General features: G+C 53.9%; 2 protein-coding genes across 4 annotated transcripts; both read right to left on the reverse strand.

Annotated features, from left to right (window-relative positions):
- Positions 1–1282: 1282 nt before the first annotated feature.
- Positions 1283–10266, reverse strand: LOC114667390 (protein Niban 1-like). Of its 3 annotated transcripts, none has more exons than XM_051920544.1 (14): positions 10057–10266; positions 8803–8933; positions 8523–8648; positions 7863–7977; positions 7591–7752; positions 7373–7488; positions 7173–7277; positions 6930–7092; positions 6491–6669; positions 6243–6404; positions 6044–6112; positions 5864–5971; positions 4916–5027; positions 1283–2653 (listed from the first exon to the last, which is right to left on the reverse strand). In XM_051920544.1, the coding sequence occupies exons 1-14, from the start codon at positions 10109–10111 to the stop codon at positions 2346–2348; spliced, it is 1911 nt and encodes a 636-aa protein (XP_051776504.1). In that variant the 5' UTR covers positions 10112–10266; the 3' UTR covers positions 1283–2345. The 3 variants fall into 3 exon arrangements, with proteins under 3 accessions (XP_051776504.1, XP_028678504.2, XP_028678503.2); XM_028822671.2 differs by having other exon boundaries at positions 5864–5968; positions 6044–6160; XM_028822670.2 differs by having other exon boundaries at positions 6044–6160; positions 10057–10232.
- Positions 10267–14173: 3907 nt separating this feature from the next.
- Positions 14174–23185, reverse strand: pgls (6-phosphogluconolactonase). The gene is made up of 6 exons (XM_028822702.2): positions 23104–23185; positions 20919–21217; positions 17211–17318; positions 16719–16820; positions 15789–15929; positions 14174–15315 (listed from the first exon to the last, which is right to left on the reverse strand). Exons 2-6 carry the CDS (start codon positions 21189–21191, stop codon positions 15169–15171), a joined length of 771 nt encoding a protein of 256 aa, XP_028678535.1. The 5' UTR covers positions 21192–21217; positions 23104–23185; the 3' UTR covers positions 14174–15168.
- Positions 23186–23788: the final 603 nt, after the last annotated feature.

Below are 23788 nucleotides of genomic sequence, written 5' to 3' on the forward strand. Positions count from 1 at the left end.
CACGAGCGCCCCCTTTCCGTTCATTCACTAGTGGAATTCCGCGCCTTTAAGGCACTCGGCGCGTGTCTCCCTTCCGTCCAATCGGAACGAGCCAGAACGTACAAAGAGGCGTGGCACGGCCGGAGAAGGCGGGGCTCTGCACGCAGAATTGTTGAATCTCAGCGTCGTCTGCCATCCTCTGCTGTGACCTTTGTGCCGTTTGGTCCCATTCGAGATTTTGGAAGTTCTATGGGGCGACTTAATGTGCACTCAGGGTGGCCCAGCGCTTATGGATCCTGCTCTTTCGGTGGAGTTTGTTATGTCTTCCGTGGGTTTTTCAGCCTCCCAGCCCATTCCAAAACATGCAGTTTGGGCCCTTGGAGAGTTGAAAGTGCCCCTCAGAGGGTATGCATGATGGGCAGGTGCCCTGTCCAAGGCTGCCGTGGGTTTATATTTACATCATTTAGCAGACGCTCTTATCCAGAGCGACTTACAACAGTGCTTAGTAGTCTACGACTGTTCTTCAGTCTTTAATATGTATATTAATATATTATATATATTTAATGCCCATTTAACTGTGATGCTGTTTTGAACTTAATATTGCAAGTTCCTACGTTGTATCTTTGACGATGGCACACAGCTACACTGGCAGAAGCAGGGGAGGGGCCTGTGGGGGCCCAGGCATCCCAATCGTTGTAAGTTCAGCGGGGACCCCCACCCCTGATATTTGACTGATTGGCACGGAGCTGAGCCGCTCTGATCACCATGGTGGATCTTTTACCCAATTGTCTCCAAATCCCCGGCTCCACATTTCAGTTTCTGGCTTTGTTGCCAGTGTGATTCATTATTAGAGACCCCCCCCCCCCCAATAGATGGAGTCATGAAGAAGCTTCAGAGTGGGAAGGGCACTTTCTAAACATTCCCAGCCAGCCTGGGTGGATGGCCATCTTGGGGGGCTGCCCTTGGCCACCGCTGTGGTCCCTATTGGGTGACACTGAAAGACATGACCTGTGACAATCTCCTGTATGCGTAGCACCTTGAACGCTGGACTCTGTCCTGACAGGCTTTGTGGCATATGGTGGCTTGTAGGCCCGTGACCTCATGGTGACATGATGGTGACCCCCTGCTGCCAAGCCACTTAACATTTCAGCGTCTCCCCCTTTAGCTTCATTTCCATGTTAACTCCATTGGCCACATGTGCTTACTTGTCAGCAGGCTGCTTTATTCTCTCTCCCCCCGCCTGATCAGCAGGCACACAATGAAGGCGCTATACACACCAACGCCCGCTCCATTACTACACCAATAAGTTAGAAATGCATTTTAATTCAATAAACACACGAGAACACTGCAGGTGGGAGTTGCGTTTGCCCACCTCAGTTAGCCATTAGTGAGCCTGACAGACCGGAGGGGAGGAAGAAGAAGACGCAGAAGAGGGGAGGAGGACATCACGCTGCTGGACAAGCAATGGCCAGAAACAACTTCAGGGTGGGCACCAGATGTGTCTCTCTGGCGCCCCCCGCTTTTATACTGCTGACAAATCAGAGGCAATCTGGGGGGCCGACCACCTGGCAGGTCCTAAGGTTGGGCCCTTCTCGAGCAGGGGGCTACAGGTGACACTCAGTCTGGGGTGACCTCATAAATCAGGTCACACGTTGATGACATTTCAGAAGACAAACCCAAATTAAAATCAAGTAACCAACACCCTGACAGTCCACAGACAGCAATGTCCTGTGGGGACCCCCGCCGTCTGCCATTTGTTTGCTGTCCAAAGGTCAAGGGGGGCTGCATCAGTCGGCCCCCTCCCATCAATCCCAGCTGCTAATTTGGTATCACAGAGTGTGGGGCCTCCTGGTGGCATCAAGGAGAAGTGCGGCTGCCTGCGCACCCCCAGACGGAGAGTCTCATGGCAATGAGCGTCCACTCAGCACACGTCCCAGGGGTCCACTGGGCACGCCCCCCCCCCCTTACCCGACATCAGGTTCAAAGCGGACAGAAGCACCAAGAGGGAGTTGGGACCCTCAGGTTAGATGAAGTCACAGTGGTCCATCGTAATGAAGGGGACAGATGGCTTTCAAAATCTGAGGGTGACGAGAGAGAGAGACAGAGAGAGAGAGCTAAAGTGCAACAGGCAGTGACAGACAACGCCACGGCTGACTGTGCCATTTGCACTAAAGTGACACCAGTGTAGTGTCACACAGAGAGCCCCCCTGGCTGTGACACATCGCTTCTTAGGTCTTCTGCCCTTGTCATTTTTCCCAGCTGACCCGCTGCTGGTGGTGCCAGCTGTGTGACAATTTGCAAGCTCAGCAGGGTCCTCTGGCACAGCCCCATCTCTGTGGTCTTTCCTCTGCCCCCTGATGTCCAGCTCAGGCATCGGACTCCCTCATCATGGCCCACTGGTGCATGTTGTGACCTGGCTGGTGGGAGCGGCGGGTAAGGTCATCTGAGCTGGCTGGCATGGTGGCGACGTTGACGTATTCACTCTCCTCCTCATCATCACGCTCTTCATCCTTACTCTCAGCTCCCACTTCTACGGTGAACGGCACATTTTCATAGGAGCCACTGCTGGGGGTCTGCTGTCCAGTCCGGTGGTCCGCGCCCAGGCTGTTCAGGATGCACATCAGGCTGGAGCAGTGCAGGCTGAGCTGGTATTGGCTGGGTGCGTCCCTCAGAACTGCCAATCACAAAGAGGGGTGGGGGGGTGAGAAGCTGTGCTGGGTCTGCTCTCGGCCCACTAGAGGGCAGCACATCCATTCCAGTGGCTGAGATGGCAGTTGACTTCTCACTCTGCTGTCTACTCGCCAACCAAAGCAAAAGGCGTCTTTTAGTACAACGCTGCTGGACCTCAAATTAAGGGGGCAGGGGCAACTGTGAGCGTGAGGGGATGTTGGCAGGTGACAAGGGGGCAGGAGGGGCCCAAACATCTCACCTTCACGTCTTATGGAGCACGGTGGTCAACGGCGGTCGTTTTACATGCGCTTTACAAATCAAGTCACACAGACTTCTTATTTTAATTTGCATGGACAACGTCATCTGAAAAAGCACTTGGGGACGCAGAGTGGCCCTGACCAGGAGTGACAAACTGCATATCCATCTAAGAATGGCCAACCTACAGTATTGTGAAAGGCGCCATATGAAGCGGTCTCCTTACGACAGGCCATTGTGGCAGAAGTTCAAATGTCACTCGGCCCTCCTCACTCTGTCACGCCGTCCCTGAACTGCAGATCACGGGTGACAGTGGATTTCTTTGAAGTGGCAAATGTCCTGAAGTCACTCAGCAGAGCGTCGAGTGATTAAATAAAAATCTAAAGAGTTTCCTAAGTGTATGAAGACTCAGAAATGACAGCAAACACACAAAGTCAATCGGCCTGCAGACGGCGGAAAGATCTGGAAACGTGAAGAACACCGCAGATCACCTGACCAAACCCACGGCGGCGTGTGGGCGTGGCTAAAGGGAACCCTCCGCTCTGTCACAGCCACAACACGGTGCACTGACAGACACTTGGGGGGCTGTGGGTTTCATCGTCAATAAGAAATCTGCCATTTTAACGTGTCGGTCAACACTCCGTAGCCCACCAGGCCAAAGTGACACGTTTTTAAAGCGGTTTGCTGATTTCTTACAAATCAACATGTCAAATCCCCCCTGTTGGGACGTATCCAGAACTCGACGGGGGTCCACCGGTGGCACACCCGTGTTAGGACACAAACCCAGCCAGCAGGGGCACAGTGACCTCAGAAACTGTGATAGTTGAACAAGTGCGGACCACCAGGACTCTGCCTAGAGTGGACTGTCCGGCTTCAGAAGCAGGCGTTTCCGGCTGAGTGGGCAGACGGAAGGCCCTCCTGAGTGACCGAGAGACAACAACTGAACTCTGTGGTCAGAACTCCAGGCACCTGACCAGGCGCTGCCTCTCGGTGGAGCTTGGCGGTGCCAGTGTCACACTATGGGGACAGGGAGACTGATCCGAATTAAGGGAAGGATGAATGGACCTCAGACTGGGCTGACGAAGCCAAACGGCCAAGAGTGTCCTTGAGGTGCCCCTCCAAAGCCCAGACTTAAACCCCCCCAGAGCTTGCGTGGAGAGACCAGAAGATGGCAGTGCAGACGCCAGACCATCCAGTTTGACAAAGCTGGGGAGGATCAGCCAAGGGGAATGGGGTAAGCTGCCCAAATCCAGGGGTGCAAAGCTTATAGAGACTTACCTGAGGGGGCTGCCAAAGGGGCTTCTACCAAGTACCGAACGAAGGGTCTGCATCCACCCATGAATGAAAGACTTCAGGTTTTGATGCTTAATAAATCTGCAGAGCCTTCTGGTCACATGTTGTCACTTTGTCATTAAGGGTTACTGAGTGTACACTGAAATGCACAGAGAGTGAGTGAAGGGGTCTTTTGGAATGCACCGTATACTGTAACGTACTGTAAGGGGCGGCCGGCAGCCCAAAGGATGGAAGTGTGGGGGGGTTGGCACTGCCTCCGCCACAACACTAGATGGCAGCACCCCTGATTTACAGCGGCACCCTGGATTCCCACTTAGAGTTCATTATCTCAGCCCTGCTGGGTACCATGGGTGCCGCCAGGGGGTGTTGTGGGGGAGACAACTGGCATGACGTTTCCGTCTGACCCAGAAGTGTTTGCAGACCACTTGGGGCTGACGTCACAGAAACGAGCCACACACAGTCGGGTGGTAGGTGGGCGAAGCTTGTTGGGGGAGCGGAGGTGCGAGAGGCAGACGAAGAAGAACGGGGTGTTTGTGCCAAGTATGTACTTGTGGCTGTGGTGGGGGAAACGACTGTGAAGACCATCTCTTAATAACAAGACCACCTTTGTGCTTTTAACGTGTGTGCCCTCTAGTGCCCACAGCATACATACGCTCACACAGACACATACAGCTCATTTGCCCACCCTGAACCTAAAGACCCCCTGGGCAGGCCTCACCTGAGTTGATGTCCTTCAGCAGGCTCTCCAGGACCACCTCCTCGTAGATGTTCTCAATGTGGATTACGGCGCTGTGCTCAGCAAACACCATCTCCTCGTACTGAAGGAGTTCCTGGACAAGTGAGAGCCAAGGGATGAGCACAGGGAAAGGAGGCGCCATGGGCTGCTGCCATCGCCCACCTCGTCCCGTCCTGTCAGTGACGCCCTCAGTGCCCCCTCTCCAATGACACCGAGTGGTTTGTAACACTAACATGTTTTTATTTTTTTCTGGGACCCCCACAATTTTGATTTTCAGGCTTTAAAGGAGCTTCAGGGTGTTAAGCAGGGAAACCCAGAGACCCCTGGACCAATATATTTGTGTATAGCGCCCTTCACGTGGTACGGGCTCAGAGCGCTCCAGTGGGTTTACTGGTAGAGTACCAATGCTGGAGTAGGGGTGACCACTAGGAGGCGCTAACTGGAGCGGAGACCCTCCTTCATCTTGCCAGCTGGGAGTCCTGGGCCTGTAAATGGGCAGTGCGGCCCCCCAGTGATTTAAGTCAATTCACCCACCTGCTCAAATATCAATGCAGGTATAAACAGTAAGAAGGTAGGGGGCACTGGCACTATCTTGGCTAAACTGTAAAGCACAAGGGTGCCACTCGAATGCCCACCACATGTCACACACCAGAGCCCCCAGCTGGAGAGACCCTGAAACAGCAGCACGGTACAATATGGCGACAAGCTGGAGCCGGGCAGGACGATGGGCTGCGCTATGGCACTGTGCCCCTTCAGACAGCTCCGCACATTCAGCCCTCACAGCAGAAGTCAGTCCCGTGGGGTCCCTGGCAGACACAATGTGGCTTTTTGGTGCCCCCCCCCCCCCCAACATACTTCAGGCTGTTGCATTAACTCCTTGTTGCCCATCCAGCCCGCAGTGGGCTAATCAGACGGAGGCGGGCGACTCACCAGTTTGCAGGTGGGCTCCAGTTCCCTGAGCAGCCAGGGTAGCGTGATCTGCACCAGGGCCTCTCGGAGCAGGTCAGTCTGCACAAGGACGCTGTCATGGTCCAGCTTCTGAGGGGACAGACACGGAGTCACAGCTCTGTTCTACAGGGGGCAGTGGGGGGCAGCGGGGTCCGGCCTTACCTTAAGGACACGGCCATAGACCCGGCGCAGGGTCAGACTGATCTGAGTGGACTTCATCGAGTGCCGCAGCTGCTGGGACAGAAGACACTCAAAGGTGTAGACGGCGTCCTCCAGGAACTGAGGTGACAAGCGAACAGGAGGCGTGAGGACAACCAGAGCGAGAGAAAAGCAAGCAAGTGCCAAGGTGTGCCAACCGTACCTGCTCCAGAGCATTCTGGGCCCGAAGAACAATCCCCTTGGCACCCTGAAAGCCGAATCGATCCTGAAGGGCGGCCAGCCTGTCGGGGATGAGCTCCAGCTGGCGGTAGCAGTGACCCGAGGGTGACGAGTCACAGGGCAGGCCTGTCAGGGGTTCCGTCAGCTGGTGGGGTTTAAAAGCACAGACAGGGGTCAGGTTGGTCCACACCGGGGGCATCGTCCGAGTGACCAGCTGCGGCTCAAACTGACCTCCTGCACAGAGCAGCCGCAGCACCTCGCGCTCATGATGGCGTCGCAGGCGTCCGTGAACACCTCTCGGGCAGCAGAGAAGGCCAAATGCAATGCCCCTGCCAGCTCCTGACAGATGGACCCCAGGGAAGGGAGGATCAAGCGAGCCACACACATGGCAATCACTGATGCCATCTGACCTGGAAGAAGAGCACACAGTGGGCAGGTTGAGAAGCCACTGCAGCGAGTACCCACCCCATAGCACCCAGGGCAGTGGGACGGGTGGGCTGCCAAAAAGGCTCGGCCACTTAAGGTAACTGACCTTGAAGCCAAAGCCACATCAGTGAGAAGGCGACCCGCCCAGTGTGCCCATCTGGTGCCTGGGTGCCAGCTCAACTCCAGAGACATGCGTCAGGGAGGCGCTCGCTTCACTGTGCCCAGGTCCGCAGTGCCACCTTACCTCTCATCTTGCGAGTGATGTGCTCCTGCACGGTGAGGATCTGGTCCAGGTTAAGACGGACCTGCTTGTCCAGCAGGGGGTGCCCTTGAGCTTCGTGCTCCTTCAGGGTGTGCAGCTCCTGCGACACTTCGCCACAAACCAGCGAGAACACTTCAGCCAGGAGCTGCGGGCATAGAGGCGTTACTCTCATGGGCTGACCAAACTGTAACCACCACCCACCCACACAACCATCCAGACCCTCACCAGTCCCCATGCTGCCCCCCTCCTGTTCCGTGCCACGCGCAGTCGAGGAAACACTTGTGAGCGGAGCCCGGGGAGCACGTCCTCCATGACCACCATGGAGAGGACCTGTGGAGACACAACGGTTTGTCTGTGAGGACCCAAAGGGGCATCTGCACGTGGCAGAGACGTCTCTCCGTCCGAGCCCCTCGTGTGACACTCACGTCCTCTTCAGAGCCGAGCATTAGGACCCCCGAGTCGTATCTGCCCTTCTCTTGCCTGTAATGGCGGACGGCTTCTAGGAAGGCCCTGCCCTGGAAGGAGTTTTGTCTCAGGATCGCTGCAATGGAATTCAGAAACAGACTGGCAGTGACAGACAGCATCTACCCAGGACAGTCAACGCCAGCCTAGTACCAGCCAGCAGAACACAACCCCCCCATACCAGTGCTGTGGTGCCGCATGGCATTCCTCAAAACACTCAGCCAGGCCAGCTGCTCGTCTTCAGAGTGGGCGCAGATACAAATGACAGGCCGGTATGGGTGATGGATGAAGACAGGGTAGTCAAAGGGCCCGGGTGAGTTGGGCATCTCGAAGTCCGCGGCACCTGCCAAGCAAAATCGGGCACTGTTTGTATTTGAGCCACGTTCAACCCGCTGGCACCAAACAGACAAACGGTCATCTGGTGACGTCACCTGGAGGGCTTGAGCTCCTTACCTGGCATCTCCTGCATGGCCCTGTCCCACAGCAGGCGGTATTCTTGAGTGGAAGTGCAAATGTCACAGCTGGACAGGAGCAGGCGGGTTTTGTTCTTGTGCACATTTTGGGGGTCCTGTGGCGAAAAGCACAAGCGCCTCGAGCAGGTTAGCCAGTCAAGTGGACAGCAAAGGGACAGGCTGCTGGGGGTGAGCAGAGACCGGGGCAGAAGGCGGGTCTTAGGCGGAGTCTGGAGCGGTGGGTGTGGTCACAGATAAGGGGAATGGACTGGACCTGCATTAGTGGGCAGTAGGCGGAGACTGGAGTTGTGGGCGTGGTTAAACCTGGGGGGCAGAGGATGTGTAAGGCAGGAAGTGGTGGTGGGCTGGATCTGGAGTTGTGGGCGTGGTCACAGCTGGTTAAGCAGTGGGACTTTAAGGAAGAACTAGTGGGATTTGGGTGAGTGGACTGGTGGGCAGGACAGCAGGGTCATGTAGGGGCTTCGTCAAGCAGGACTGGCGCTGAGGATTAAGCATGAGCCAAGAGGAAGAGGGGGATCTACGCAGGGTTCTGTGAAGGGGCTCCTGGTGGGCTAACTGAGATTATAAACAAGGACTGGCACGGAGTTAGCAGAGGCCCGCCGATTCTGCATGGCCTCGGGGGTCTGTGGGAGTGACGCACCTCCTTGATGTCACTGCTCTCTACCAGGAAGTCTCCGGTCACCAGCAGGCGTCTCTCGCTCCACCTCTGATCTTGAAATTGCGGCAGCGTCCCCTCCAGCAGCTTCTCCCCCCGAAGCAGATCTACCTGAGACCCAGAAGAGAAAGCCCTGGCATGAAAATATGAAGAGTAAGGCCCGTTACGCACACGTCTGAGCCCGCGGGCGTGACAAAGGCCTGGGTCACCTGTCGGGGCTCCAGAGGTGTGGCACATCTCCTCGAGTTTAAATTGCTGCCAGTACCGGTCTGCGCTGCAGCTGGGTGACGGCGCCCTCTCTCTGCTCGAGCTCGGTGATGATGTGCTTGACGTAGGCGGTGGCGTACTGCCTTCGGTAGTGAGGCGCGAAGTTCTTCACCACTGCCCTGCTGCGCCCTATGGAGAAGAACACGTTTACATGATGGACCAATGGGCACCCTGCGGCCTTCATCATCATCATAACCTTTCTCATAAAGCAGACTTCGGTGCTGTGACTGGCGCTCCTCGTCTTGAGCCGCCCAGGGTCACTGCTGCCATTACCACCGTCCAGCTTGCCGTTCAAGGGGAGGGACACAGAGGGTTAATAAGCCACCAAGGTGCCCACTGGCGCTGTGCCCTGCCTGCTAGCACTGCCATCATGAAGCCACAGGGTCACCTTGCCATTGTTTCCTTATTCCTCCAATTGGGGGGCGGCCCGGGAGTCAAAGCTGGGGACCTAAACTGAAAAAAAAAAAAAACACAAACCATGGCTTGGGGGGGTCGGGGGCTCCAAGTGCAAGAACGATAGCAGGATTCAGACAAGTGAGTCTGCAGGTTGGCATGCCTTGCTTGACCCCTTGGCACAGAAGTGCCCTCCCTCCTGACACGGGCACTGCAAAGGTGTCCTTGAGTTCAAGTCCAGGGAGGCCGCTGGTTGCCTGATGTGTCTCGTTTGTCACAACCAGAAGGGACAAGAGAGCAGGCAGCCGTCACAAGCGGAATAAACCGTCAAAGGCCAAAAGAGATTCTAGAACAGAGGAAATGGGCAGAAAAGCGCCAGCTAGGGGCAAGGCCCAGAACACAAAGGCCCTTCAGAGAGAGGCGCCCGCCAGCCATGAAAGAGCTCCTGTGTGGTGGCCCGCGTGGGACTGAGCGGCCCGCGTCTTTGCTCGTGTGGCGCACATTCTTTCCATTGCAGGGCGTGAAAGTCTGCCGAGCTACTGTGCGCCAGTGGGGCAGGATGGCACTAGCGGTGACCTGCAGCATCGGAGCCCCTGCAGGACCACCTGCCTCTCCGGCTTTCAGGCAGACGAGATCTGAACGTCTGTGCTGCAGGTGGTCCTGTTGACTGGCACTAACGGTGGGGTCAGCAGTGTGGCACCAAAGGCACTATATAAGAGCACAGCCCCCCGATTGTCACATGGAGCTCTAAAACACAGAAACCTCATTTCAGAGCACGGACCACCGTCAAAGATGGCACATCGAGTGAACCCACACCGTGGTCGGCCCCCCTCAGCAACCCCCCCCCCCACAGTCTTACCCGCCAGATTCTTGCGCTGCTTTGAGTCCAAGAGCCTCGACTGCTGCCCCCCCATGGCAGCTGGACGTTGTCAAGGAGCGGGCTCCGGTGCCATGCCGCCTCAATCAGAAGTATTGGCGACTCGCTGCACTGGTGCCCTCACGCCTCTCGGCTGGCCCCGCCCTGCCACCCCTCCCATCTGTCAGTAGGCAGCGTCATGTGATGGCCGCACATGAATATTTATGAGCTCTGCTCTCTGCACCCGGCTTCTCAAATCAATGCCTGCAGTTGACCCGCCGTGCCATGAGCGCTGTCACCCTCTGACCCTGGCACTTAGACAGCCCAAGTAAACTTTAAAAGTTGGCATCAATGTGCACACTGGGGCCTTGTGAACTCGTCTTGTTTTATATAGCGCCTTTCAGAGGCGGACACAGCTGGTGAGGTGTGCCAGGCTAACAGTGATGTCCAGAGTTTCTCCTTCATCCTGTGCGCTGGCAAGAAAGCAAATTTCAGTTTTACTTGAGGCGTAGAAAATGGAACCAGAAACGGAAAGAGACTTCTGTCGAAGGTACAAAGCGTGACAAGAAAGCAACTGTCATCGAACAAAGGAGTGGTGGCACGTTCCACCTGACAGAAGCTCACACAAAGACGCCCACCACATGCCAACAAAGGCCAAGTCACCTGCGCTCTCCCCAGACTCCGATGATGCCCACCCTCCAATACTGTGAAAGGCGCTATAGCGATGGCTAATGCTGACAGTCCCCAAGGTGCCACACAGCCTCAGAGGGTGACAGCGGCCAGCTTTATCTTGTTTCTTTGTGCCGTGCTCCATTGTGCTTTGGGTCAAACCTGAATGCCCGCTGAGCCCCGCCAAGGACACCCTTGTTGACCGCATCCTCAAGTTTCTACGTTTGCCCCTCCTGTTTCCATCACAGCGGCCCGCTCACCTGTGTTTAGTGACACCAAGGCGCTTTACTGTAAACACGGCCACTCGCCTCCACGAGGCAGGCCACCGGGCACGTGGCTGCCAACAGGTGGCAGATGGCGCATCACTAATTGATGAGCTAAAAGTGCCCGCCTGCCGCATTGTGTCTTCCGAAGGCCCCCCGGCCACGGGCGTGAGAAGCTTGTGGGGGTGCCAATCACGGAGACAAAAATCATCCAAACCATCACAATTGAAACACCGAGGAACAAAAGGGACGTCTTCACGAGGACATCCAGAGGCAGGCAGGCACACCCGCCCTTGGGGAAGGTGACAAGTTCTAACAAGATGGGGGAGGCGTGACGGCAACTGTGATGAGTCAGGAGGGGAGTGGGCGGAGGGCACACATCCGACTGCTCGTCTGGAAAGGACGTTCAAAGGTGGCACAGAGGTCACAAGACCTAAACCTCTAATGGGGGGGGCAATGTAGAATGGGGTACCAGCCCACTCCGACACACACTGGGCCATCTGGGAGGAAGGCCAGCATGCTCAGGACATGGGAACACCACCAAGATGGCACCGCACCTCAGCAGATGCCTGGGCAACGGAGAGATGTGTAGACTCAAGTACACTTTAGATGAGGGTCCAGACTGGGGGGTCTTCCTGGGAACACGGCACTCCCTATGGAGACTGGATCTGTTGTTACAAATGCAATGGACGGACTGGCATCCTGACTGGCATGGAGGCCATCATGGATTTGCAATGCCTTTCCCTGTTTGGAGGGTAATTTAATAGATGGATGTCGCCAACACAGTGACTGGCAGAGCTCCCCTGGCATGGCTCTGCTTTGCCCACAGACAGGGCTGAACGGGATCGCAGTTAGGTCCTCCAGGTGGCACCAGGGGGTGCTGTCGTGCGAGGATTCTCTCGTTTCAAGGCAGCTTAGCCCGATGCAGAGGTGCCTCTGGGGTGCCATGCTCTGGCAGTGGGGGTACATCTGGGTCTCCCCTCCACCTTACTCAGGCACAGCATAAGGGGGCACTCACCTCGAGTGGAAGCGATGGGAGGGAGCTCCGTTAGCGTGGATGTGCCTAGAAGTTGGCATTTGTGTTGAATAAAATGTTTATTTAAACCTGGGACTTTTGTGGTGAGCCCACCATACAGAATTTAGCTGGATTACCTTCTCACGTGGCATTAAAACACAACTTCAGGATGAACATCGGGTCGAGACAGAGAGCCCCCTACACAAAACAAAAAGGTGCCACCGAGACCCCTAATGTTTGTGTCTGATGGCAAACCCAGTAACTGGCACAATCGGTGCCCACAAGCAGTGACCGCATTAACTTGTGAAATGTGAAATTGCCCCATAATGAGGACCACCCACCCCAGTGGGCCTGTTCAAGGACCCCCTGACTACGGGGAGCCTCTGAAGTTCGTATGCGATTCCAGACGAGTACTTGTGTGTGTGTGTGTGTGGGCAGGACATGGGTGGTGGCATGGTTGTGTCAAGCAGAGCTTCGAATTGGGTACAGGTAGGCCGGACGTACCCGCTGGTGCCAGGCTGCGCTCCTCGTGTGTTCATCTCAGTTACTGAAGTACTCACTTCGCACTAACACACCGGACCTTAGCAACTGATGAAGTACTCTTTGGTGGTCTCCTCCAAATCACCCGCTTTATGTGTGAAAAGAAGACAGAGCCGCGTGAGCGCCACCCCTGAAGTCAAACAAGAACAACCATCACCATCATCATCATCATCAGAGTAAGGCGCAGGGAACACAACATCCTGCTCTAATAACCAATTAGGTCATTAATGTGGAGAAACAGACACAAAATGGCCGCCCATTGTTTCTAAGAGGCGGCCAATGAAATGAAGGGCAACACGAGTGGGGTGACATAATGAAGAGAAGACCACCCAGCGGCACTGTCACCCGCTCACGCAGATGTCACCTGGCCAGCCAGAGGCCATTCAGCAGTTGTTTGTGATGTCATTCATTTAGAGCATCTGTCAACAATTCTTAAAGGAAAGACGACTAAATAAATGGGTTTAAATATAAAACCCCCCACACTGCCTTAGATTGTACACGGTGGGCTTCTTTCTCAATAACGCGCACTAAACAGCAGGGACAGTGGCCTGTGCCAAGGACGGGAGTTTGGGCGTCTCCACTTCCTCGAGAGATGCGGCGCAGCCTGGCAGACCACCCGATGACTTACAGAAGGTCCAGAGAGGGGCGCAAGCCAGCAGGACATTTCTACCTCGCCGTCCCCCATGAACGTCTGCCCACTCGCTGCCCTCATCTTAGTTTAGCGATTACTCGCACGTTCGAGGACTCGGCCATTCTTATCGCTTACCTGTTAATCTCGCGTGTGTGCGTTTGACTTGTTGGTATGTCGCTTCTTATTCGTCATCTTTAACTTCTCCTTCAGCACGCTGAGCTACACATCGTGAATGAAGGTGCATGATGGGCACACACGTTACCAGCACATCTGCCCAGCTGAAGGCCACTTGGTGACTGCAAAGCCCCAGACCACGGGTTTAACTTGAATAATGAGACCCCCCAAACATATGGACCCCCATTTACTGGTCCTCCCCTTCTCTCCACAACCAACTGCAATACAGAAAGCAAAGTAAAGCTGCCAGCACCTGTTAACATGGATTTTTCAAAAGTTTAAAGAGCTCATCAAGTATTAGCAACTTATAAAGGCGGAATTATAAACAACACAAATATGAACATAAAAACTTATAAAGGTACATCCTGCATATAAATACAATGTTCTAAAAACTGCAGAATATAAATCTAGAATGTTCTGCTCATACTATAGGGGGCGCCAATGAGACCACAGCAGCAGCTGAAGCCGTGTAGAGAGAAGCAGCCTGGTGCATCATGGGACTCGGAGACTTGCACCGGTGCCATCAGAGCAGAGCAGGCCACAAGGCGATGTCGCCCAAGTCTCCGAAATTCGTAAAGGCATCTGTAAGAGAGATCTGGCAGAAAACTTTCAACTAAATAGCTAATCACACCTCGGGGTCACCAGCAGAAAAGATGAAAAAGTGCATTTAGGAAACACAACGGGAATCCGAACCAAACTGTGGAGTCACAGAGGAGACAAACGAGTGACAACAGGACTGCATGGCCTCCTCTCGTCTGTCAGATCTGTGACATTATCACACGAGGGCACATCATGAAAACGATCAAATCTCCGCATTCTAAACCTTCACAGAACTGCCAGGGGCTCTGCCCATCGCTATGGTGGGTCGGTGGGGGTGCATACCATCGAGTTACTTTACGTACACATGAACAGTCAGTATCAAGATGGCGTTTTCAGTGGGCTCAAGGTGGTCGAGTGCTGCTGTAACAGAAGAGCAGCCATGCAGAGTGTAAGGACGGCGGGTACACCACAGAGGAGGCAGGCTTGGCGCACAGCAGAGGTCAGGTTTTATTTCACAGAGTGCCACCCTTACACGCCACAAACACTCGCCCATCGTCATCAGAACGTTACGCTGAGTCACAAGATTAACAACAGAAGCCGAAGGCCCCACTACTCACCAGGTGGTCTCAGCCAATGAGGTGGCTTTACCAGATCCAAATCAACCCACCTGAGCTCATCAACCTTCAACCACAGAATTAACTTTTGGAAGATGACAGGACAGCCCTCTGGCTCCACCGCTGCCCACCACTTGGCATGTTGTCCCAGCCTGTGCCCAAACACAGACGATGGCAGCGCTGAACTACTCAGGCCAGTGTGGCCAATGCGCTTCTTCTCAGTGAGACTCAGAGACAAAAGATTACGGTTGGGGAGCGAACAGGACATCTCACCACGGGGTGGAGTCACCCATGTGACCTTTAAACTGCCCGTCTATGCCATCTAAGAACTGCTGTTACTGAGCAGCCCATTAAACATCACAAAGTGAAGAGCAGGCCTGCCACCTCAAACGCCCCAAGTGACTCAGGACTCTTCTTGGTTCTGGAAGTGGCTCACCTTCTGCATGATCTTTCAATACAGTGAGGACCCTCTGTGGCTACAGGACTGCCAGGATTATAGACGGTTATCAAAGATGGGCACTAAGCTGCTGTGCACGGACATTTTGAAGGACATGAGTTTAGTGTTTTGCATGGAAACCCTCGAGAAGAGGCTCAACTTCAAAGGCTAATCCAGACTTGTAATTGTCCACACATGTCACTGAGATGAGCCCTTGTGGTGGCACTGTCCCCTTATAGTGCCGCTCCCCTGGATGGCTTCTCCAAAGGGAGGCTTAGACTCTGGGCAGCAGACTCATCCAGGAACCAGAGCAGCTCCCCATTGGCAGGATTCACCCTGGCGGCCGGGAGGGCTGGCTCTTCATTTCCTTCCAGGACTCTCTAGAGGAAAAATAGTGACAGACGCCATCAGCAGGGCACAGTCAGCATGGCAGAATCTAACACTCAAACGGGGCGTTTCAAAAACAGGAAGAAGTACCAACAGCCTGTCAGGGGAAAAGGAAAGAGAAGTAGAGACCACAAACACCTGCAGCAAGCCCACCCAGTCCTCTCACTTCCCATTCAGGGGCACAGACAGCCCACCGAGGAGCACTGGGCATCCAAGGCTGAAGGCGTGAGATGAGAACTCCATGACGTCCAGGCCTCAAACGTGTGGTAACTCCGCTCAGCTGTCTAGTGGAGCTCTGATGTGTGAGATGGGCAGGGAAGTGTGCCAGGGGCCTGCCACATTAACCAGTGCTATGCTTACCTGCTTGACTTGGGCACGCAGTGTGCCACCTCAGCCATCAACATGAAAACAAGACCCCCCTGCAGGGTGAGGACCTCTGCCACCCGATCACTCTGGGGAGTCTTACCTTGAGCACGGCGGCTTTGCTCTCTCCGATGGACACAAAGACCACACACCTGGCCGCATTAACAACAGGTAGGGTGAGAGTGATGCGCTGCGGGGGGGGCTTCGGCGAGTCACTGATGGGGGCCACAGTTCTCTTCTCTTCCTGTGAAAATAGTCAAAGAGCGCTGCTTAGAGACAAGCAGTCAGACAACGTGCAAGCCATCTTCTCCAAATAACTGCCCTTCACATCTGAGCAATGAGGACGGTCAAGCGCCAGAGGACAGCGACTCGCCACTTGCGAGTCCTCGCCCGTTTACGTTCCCCTAATCAAGCAGGTCAGAACTAACCAACTGGGTAAGCAGAGCCACAGATAAAAAAAAGATTCTGCTTAGCATTACCCGCCTGGTAAAGGAGGCTGCTGATGGTCTGGTGACCCAGTTGGGGTGGCTGGTGGTGCCCTTTCAGAACGGGAAGCCAGAACAACAGATGGGCAGTGGAGGGCTGCTTGTCACAGCAACATGTCGTCATGCCCGCCCGCCCCCGTGTGCGAGTTGTAATCGTAGTCACTAGTGGGCACTCTTGAAGATGCGGCTCTCCTGCCGCCATCCATCTGAACCAAAAGTGCTACTGGAAGGACCCCCAGGTCCAGCTTTAGATGAAGCCTCTCCTCCTACGCTGGGTGATCTTGGAGTTGAGAGAGGAGACGGGGCTACGGGGGGCAGAGGTCACAGTATTCGTTTTTTGATCTATGGACTGCGGTGCAGTAAAGGCGGCCGTTCTGTAGATGAAGCCTGAGCTTATCAGTTGTGTCGGAGGTCAGAAGCTCCTGTGCCATCACAGCCACAGGGGCATCCAACGTGAGACTTGTGTTATAAATGTGCTGTCCCTATCTCATCGTTTGAAGCCCGACATGCCACCGAAGTGCGGAGTGGACAGCAGCAGGTCTCCTTACCTCCAGAAGGGGATGACCTGGGAAGAGGGAGCAGGTGTGCCCATCCGGGCCTATTCCTAACAGCAGCAAGTCGAAGACCGGCATGTGCGCGCCAGGGAATGCCTGCAAAAAACCAAAAGAGAGATCTTCAGTAAAGAAAGACAGGGTGGACCCCCAAGTGCTCAGGTCTCATCCTGTGCACTTCATCTTACAAACATGCAGGATGTCCTGGACGGCGTCCAGCGTTGGCTCGGAGAGAAAAAAGAAAAAGTCCGTCAGAGTGGAAGGCAAAGCTGGAGTGTGTGGTGTCATGAGGTCAAACGGTTGGCTACTCCAGCAATTCTAGTGTTCATACAGGGCACGTGTGGCTGGCGCTGCCTGCAGAGGGTCCTTGGCATGGTGGGCTAATGCTAGAAATTCAATCAGCTGAAACCCCGTGTCCTCCGTGGACGGGTCTCCTTCAGGCCTTCTCAACTTGAAATTCACCCTGCGAAGGGAAGAGGAAAAACTCACCTGTTGAAGCTGTTGTGCATAGTCCTCAGCAGCGTCCTCTACACTTAGGGATGGGTCGATGGCCAGGATCTGACTGTCTGGGACACACAAGGCAGGCATTAAGTGGCTCTGGAATGAGAAGAGCAACAGCAGACAATTAGGCCGGAGGCACAAAGACAGGCAGGTGGAGGACTCAAAATCGCTCATCAGGGCTGCAGAAGCTGTGCTGCTCACTTAAAACCACATGCCATGGTGACACTAATCCTGAGGAAATAAAAAATAAAAATCGGGGAGTCAGAAGAGGAAGCGCCACCAAGTGTGAAGAGCGCTGACTGGTGGTGGATGAGGAAACTGCACAGCTCCTGGCTTGTCCCGAAAGCACAGCACCCATGGAGGGAATGAAGAGGAAGGCAGAGCGAGCTGCTGTCACATCCAGAAGGTGGCGGTCTACGAGCCTACAGTGTGACGGTGACCTGCAGGGGGCGTACCAGCACCTCAGAGACAGTTACAAAGACAAGCCCCCAGTTCAAAGTGACATTTTTAAGAAATACCTTTAAAGAGGCTTCACCTTCAAACAATTCAACTCTTTGTCCCGTGTTTTTATTTTGTCCTCCCACGTGACTCCAACTCACTTGGGTGAAGCCGAGCGTTTCCTGTTATGCCAGACCCAGGAGTGAGGCACTTCCAGGTCAGGTGGAACCTCTTCACACGAGGAACACTTCTGCCTGCAGCTCGCTCTGGTGGCTACCAAGAAACCCAGCAGGGCCGCCCATGGGGACACAGAGCAGGTGTGCTGATGGGAGATCCACCAGAAGGATGTGAACAGCTGACACACTGGGAAACACGTGGCTCTGGGAGGCTGCTGCCCTCCATCCATCCCTCCACTATAAAGGTTACCCTACCAGGCTGGATGGTCTTTTACTCAGCTGGGGTGCCAGCCAATCCGCCATACAGAGAGGGAAGGATTACAGGCTTGTCTGTCTGTCTGTGCCACCCTCAGAGCAACAAAGACCATTCTGACCACTGGGGTCACTGGGACACACTGACTCAAAATAAAGCAAACACGTCACCCAATAATGTGGCAATGGCGGCAGCAGCAACGCATTTAAAAACCGGTCAGGCCTGCTGCCGAGGCCAAAGTGACTTTAACTCAAAGTCCCAACGGCGTATTAAAGGTCCTTTGGTTTAATGACGGCCACAATGAGCTCTTCAATTTCTACCAATCCTAAACGTGGTCACCAGGGCCATCACCTTTACCTGCTGCCAATCTACATACCAATCAGCAGCTGAAGTCACCAGGTACTTCACTCTTGGTGTGGCGCCTCCACCGGTTCTTCACTCTTGGTGTGCCGTCTCCACCGGTTCTTCACTCTTGGTGTGCCGTCTCCACCGGTTCTTCACTCTTGGTGTGCCGCCTCCACCGGTTCTTCACTCTTGGTGTGCCGCCTCCACCGGTTCTTCACTCTTGGTGTGCCGCCTCCACCGGTTCTTCACTCTTGGTGTGCCGCCTCCACCGGTTCTTCACTCTTGGTGTGCCGTCTCCACCGGTTCTTCACTCTTGGTGTGCCGTCTCCACCGGTTCTTCACTCTTGGTGTGCCGTCTCCACTGTCTGCTTCTGTCCATGCTCAGGTAACCTTCACAGCTCCAGATGCAGCAGCTTCTAACCAGGAAGCAGTCACCATTTTGGACAGCAGGTGACTGGTGCAGGGGGTGCCAGGTGAACAAGTGCTCCGCTGTGGACTTCTGTGTGTGTCAGAAATGCACTCGCCGCTCCCAGGGAGTCTGTGAACTTCGTAAACTGCTTGTTTAGCTGCACAGGTTAAACGAGGCCTTGTTCTAACAGCAACAGCAAATGACAGTCCCCTGGGGGCTCCGTTAAGCCCCCCCGCCTGGCACTGCAGATGGGTACTCCTACTGTCCCCCTCACGTCTGTCCCACCTGGGCTGCTCTCACCGAGGTGTGGTTCTGTGTTGCCCCCCTTTAGACAGAGACTCGAATGAGCGCGTGGACTGCGATGGTCCGGCCGTTTCCACCTCGCTCTCTGGGTGTTGGGGTCTGTGGGCAGCCGTGCAGATTCAGGACCCTCGGCGCCTCAAAGTGTTCAATAAATAGCCTGCTTAGGAAATGTCACTCCTTCATACACAAATGTCCGAGTATTTTTTTATTTCTGACTCGTATGTTACGGTGCCCGATTTTCTTCTTAAATATGCCCTGCTTGCCACCGTTTTCATTGCTGTGCCCTTTAAATGTGTGAGAAAGTATTTCTATTGGCTTTACCCTGAAAAGACATCTAGAAAAGAGAGAAGCAGACCACCTAATGAGGGGCTGAACAGTTTACTGCACCACAATAATACCCCCCTAAAGTGACAAAAAGCCAAAGCACACCCTGGCGCTGCTCATCTGCTCTGCCACGGGGCTTTCCTTGGCGTTCCTTTACACTGTAAACTGATGGGCACCATCAGTAGAACTGACAGGGCACCGCAGCAGACCCCTGCCAAGTTTAACGGTGGGTCCCCCAGCTGTGCATGTGAACGCTGAAGGAGCCCAAGCCGAGTGTCAGCATGTCCTGTGTGCCACTTGGTAAGTCACTTGGGGTTACCGTAAGCGGGGTGACCTCTCCACAGGGTGGTATCCAGCACTGAATCAGAGCCGCTTGTGGACGCCATGAAGCAACAGCCGGTGAAGAGAAAGCGAGGTGGAAGATGAAGTCAGCTGGACTGCCGAGTTCATCCCGAGGAGGCTGGCACACCTCCAGTGGGTACTTCTCAGGGAGTCTGGAGGACAAAGGTTGGCGTAAAGTAACCAAGTGTCCCCCCTCATCACCCACGCCGCCCCACCGCACAGCTTTCTGTGTTCAGATACAACAGGGATGGCTGCGCTCAAAGCAATCATTTTGCGTTTCTCTTTCTTTCCATCACAAGCTCACAAATCCTGCAAACAGCAAATGAAGCGGCCATCTTGCTCTTGGTGTCCGGCTACGAGGTGGCATCTGTCAGACGCATGTGTTTTTATGAATTCTGCACACGGGGGGCACCTTCAAGATAGATATCTCTACACGGTCGTACCGAATCTGGACTCCTTGCAAAATTCATTTGAACAAACACAAAAATTGAATACGATCCTAAAATCGTGAATGGAGTCGCTACTAGCGTTAGTGTGAAGAATAAAACGGCGCTCTGCAAATGTCGCCGTCATCGCCAGGATGTCTGAAGATTTCCTCCCTTCCCCTTTAAGTGTTGTAATTCACCAGGGGCTCCCTGGACAGGACGTGTGGCGCTGCTGCTTCCATTGCATGTTGGCTTTATCACAATTCAGAGTTTCACTTTGTGTCTGTCCGGACTTTACTGAAGTGTTGTGACTCAACGGCACACTCAGCTGCCAGCAGTAGGAGCTTCTCTGTATGTACGGATGTGACGAGGAGTGTCGCTGAATTCAGAAATGGAAGCGGAGCTTTGCCTCTGAAGACTTCCTGGGCAGCGTGTGCCGGAAATGCGCCGAGTTCATCGTGTGACATCTGAGAGAAACAGAACCCTGGCGCCCTCTTCTGACGCCGCTAATCCACCACACCGAGAACCAAACACGGCCTCGCTGAAACTGGAGGTGTAATGCTGAGGAGACACGACGTGCCCCTTGACATTTGTGACGCCCCCAATGTGCAGCCCACGTGTGACTTAACGGCGAACTAAACACCAGCGTCACGGGGTCCGATCTCGCTGCTCACCACCTACCTTATAGAGCCCACAGGTGCTCTCGGGGTCCTGAAAGGAGACCAGCCTCTCGTCACAAAATCCAAACAGCCATTTCCTGCAGTCTACGCCAGGCTGGGCAGGGAGGTGCTGGGTGAGCAGTGATACCAGGCTGCCCCCTGACAGGCCCACCGTGAAGCGTCCTCGCTCCGAGCTGCAGCTGGCATTGGCCCTGGCCACTATGAAGCTGGCTAGAGCAGATCCCAGGTCCTCAGATGACTTGAAGACCAGCACGCGTCGTGACCCTGGGGACATCTCAACCACCGGGTGAGCTTCACAAACTGGAGAGAGAAAAGAAAGAAAAGCAACTGCTGCCAGTCCGAGACCACCGAGGCAACATTACAAGCAAAGCAGGAAACAGCACTGGGCTGGGCACCCGTCCAATGCAGGGCACAGTTATACACAGACACTCACTCACTCAGTCTGCTGGCATAACGGCAACCTTCTGGGCTCCTCCAGGCTGGCCGTTTGCCCTTCTCAAAGGAAGTCCTGGAGCAGACAGTTGGACAGGCAGATGTGCTTCCTGAAGCCAACCTCCTTTAGTCACCCAGGAGGGACAATGCCCTTATTGTAGCCTCAGGTCCCATGGGAAAAGCCTCCCTCGTGTACACCCAGCCCTGCAAACTGGGAGAATGTGCCCAATCCACACAGGCCAAGAGCAGACCAAGATTCAGGGTCAGTGACCTGGAGTTGTGGGGCACTGCGCCAACACGCTGTCCTCCATCATATCGCTTTGCACATTCCTTGAAGTTACACCATCTTTTCCTTAAACTGCGTATCCAGGGCAGAGTCATGGGGCAGCTGGAGCCTAACCCAGCAATCACCAGGAGCAGGGCAGGAAGGGGACACACAAGGGCCAGTTTGGCAGCGCCAGTTCACCTGACCTGCATGTCTTTGGACTACAGCAGGAAAGACACGAAGAGACCATGCCAACTCAGCACAAGGAGCACCGCGGTCACGGAATCCAGTCTCCTTACTGGGAGGCCAGCTCTGCCCCGCCGTGCCCCCCAACATATTTACTGCCAATCATGTGATTTCCTAAGCACATCCATTGTTTATGAAGTTACTCAAACTGTTTTATACTTTAATCCACTAATGTGACAAACTGCTCAATAAAGCAGAAAGGGGAATATAAAAGTCTGTCGCGAATGGAGAAGCTCCACTGAGAGGCACACACAGGGAAATGTCCCATTTCACATCAGCTGATCCTTGGTGTGCGTGTGTGTGCCCTGCGGTGGGCTGGCGCCCTGCCCGTTGTTTGTTTCCTGCCTTGTGCCCTGTGTTGGCTGGGATTGGCTCCAGAAGACCCCGTGACCCTGTAGTTGGATAATGACTGACTGATCACACTTCATCAAATAAATGACCATAAGGACCAATAAAGATGGTCTTCACTTAATATGCCATTGTATTATTTACACCACTCTATAGCCCAAAGTCCATCCAATCCCGTACAGAAACAAACCCTGGGTGAAGTGCCAGTACTGCTGAGGGCACACTCTGGCAGCCAGCCACGCTCACTTATATGTGGGTGTTGTTGAGAGGCAGAAATAAAATCAAAATACCTGGAGAAAAAACTCAAGCGGAGAGACCCAACCTCCAGGAGGTGGCATCACTAACCACCGTGTCACCCTTGATCCAAAGTAACCTACAAATCAAACAGCTGGCTAAATGTACCCCCACATCGACCAAGCGCCAGCCGTGCGGCACAATGCCAGTTTGATTCGAGCGCCAGTGCCTAAAAGTAACTGCAAAAACAAACTCCGTGCCGCTGCAAGCACAGGATTACATGCCAGGGGTCTCTCACGCCAGCACTGCCCGCCATACCGAGTCAGGCTAATCGAAGGCCAGCGTTTCCACCTTGCCAGGCTCAAGAGTCACGTCAGCTACGGGGTCTTTCGTAACGTGTCTTCGCGTGGGTCGTCTAACAGTTCCACATTAATTACTTTTTTTGCGCGTTTATTAACGAAGTCATTCATTTGTTCTGTGGATTCAACAACAACGTAAAACTCCACGCGTCGCGTAAAACAAACAATCCGATGTCCTCGATACCTTATGAATCTGGACAGCTTACATTCATACGTGTGACTGAGGTGCTGCCATTTACTATCTTTACAAAAATTAAAATAAATAACGAGCGCCGTGCACACTCCGCACTCCGCTTACTTACTTGATTGAAAACAACTGCCGTCTCACATCGACAAAAAGACGCTTCCTCCTCACGCCCCGCCCATTTGTACTCGGCGTAGCGTCGCGCCCGCCACTATCACCCAATAGCCAAGCGCTCACACCATGAGCATGCGCTACTCTTGCCAAGCGCTTTATGGGACATGTAGTCTTTATTTTTCGGCCGGCCTATCTAAGGACTTCGTGTCTTTTTTTAGAATAAAGCAGAACAGAACGTGCTGCGAGTTTACCCCAAAACTAACTTAATAAATACTTTACTAAATGCACGATGTTAACAGTTTCACCAAAGGAACGTTTGCTCCGGGTTCTAAGCAGCATTACAGGCTTCTTTTGTGATTATGAAAAAAATTCAGTGAATTCTTAATTGCTGGATTTTATTTTATATGGATTTAATTAATTTTGTAACAATGTAAATCAGTAACTAGGTAAAAACATATACCCTTTTATTTAATTAGTTTTTGACACGGCAGATTTGGCGTGACATGATGGCTAGTGCTGCTGCAGTGCCAACCACTCAGACTGGGTATATGAAATGCCTATTTACTAGATCCTTACTTACAGATCTACATATTGATGATGCCCAGCAGTACCATCATTTGATGGGCCCAGGGTAACGCCCTGATGTTCATCTGCTTATATTCTTACCAGTGACTGGGTCTCCAGGACTT

This window comes from Erpetoichthys calabaricus, chromosome 17, assembly GCF_900747795.2.
Source record: "Erpetoichthys calabaricus chromosome 17, fErpCal1.3, whole genome shotgun sequence".
Taxonomy (NCBI): Eukaryota; Metazoa; Chordata; class Cladistia; order Polypteriformes; family Polypteridae; genus Erpetoichthys; species Erpetoichthys calabaricus.

Bases quoted from the DNA above. Each gene is read 5' to 3' on its own strand.
- LOC114667390 (XM_028822670.2), bottom strand. From the start codon at position 10,111: ATGGGGGGGCAGCAGTCGAGGCTCTTGGACTCAAAGCAGCGCAAGAAT. The intron at 6,670-6,929 runs GTAAGGTGGCAC...CTCTTCTTCCAG, and splicing joins CATCACTCGCAAGATGAGAG to GTCAGATGGCATCAGTGATT. The intron at 5,972-6,043 runs GTAAGGCCGGAC...CTGTCCCCTCAG, and splicing joins TCTATGGCCGTGTCCTTAAG to AAGCTGGACCATGACAGCGT.
- pgls (XM_028822702.2), bottom strand. From the start codon at position 21,191: ATGTCCCCAGGGTCACGACGCGTGCTGGTCTTCAAGTCATCTGAGGAC. The intron at 16,821-17,210 runs GTGAGTTTTTCC...GGTTTTTTGCAG, and splicing joins ATGCACAACAGCTTCAACAG to GCATTCCCTGGCGCGCACAT. The intron at 15,316-15,788 runs GTAAGACTCCCC...TTTTTCCTCTAG, and splicing joins GCAAAGCCGCCGTGCTCAAG to AGAGTCCTGGAAGGAAATGA.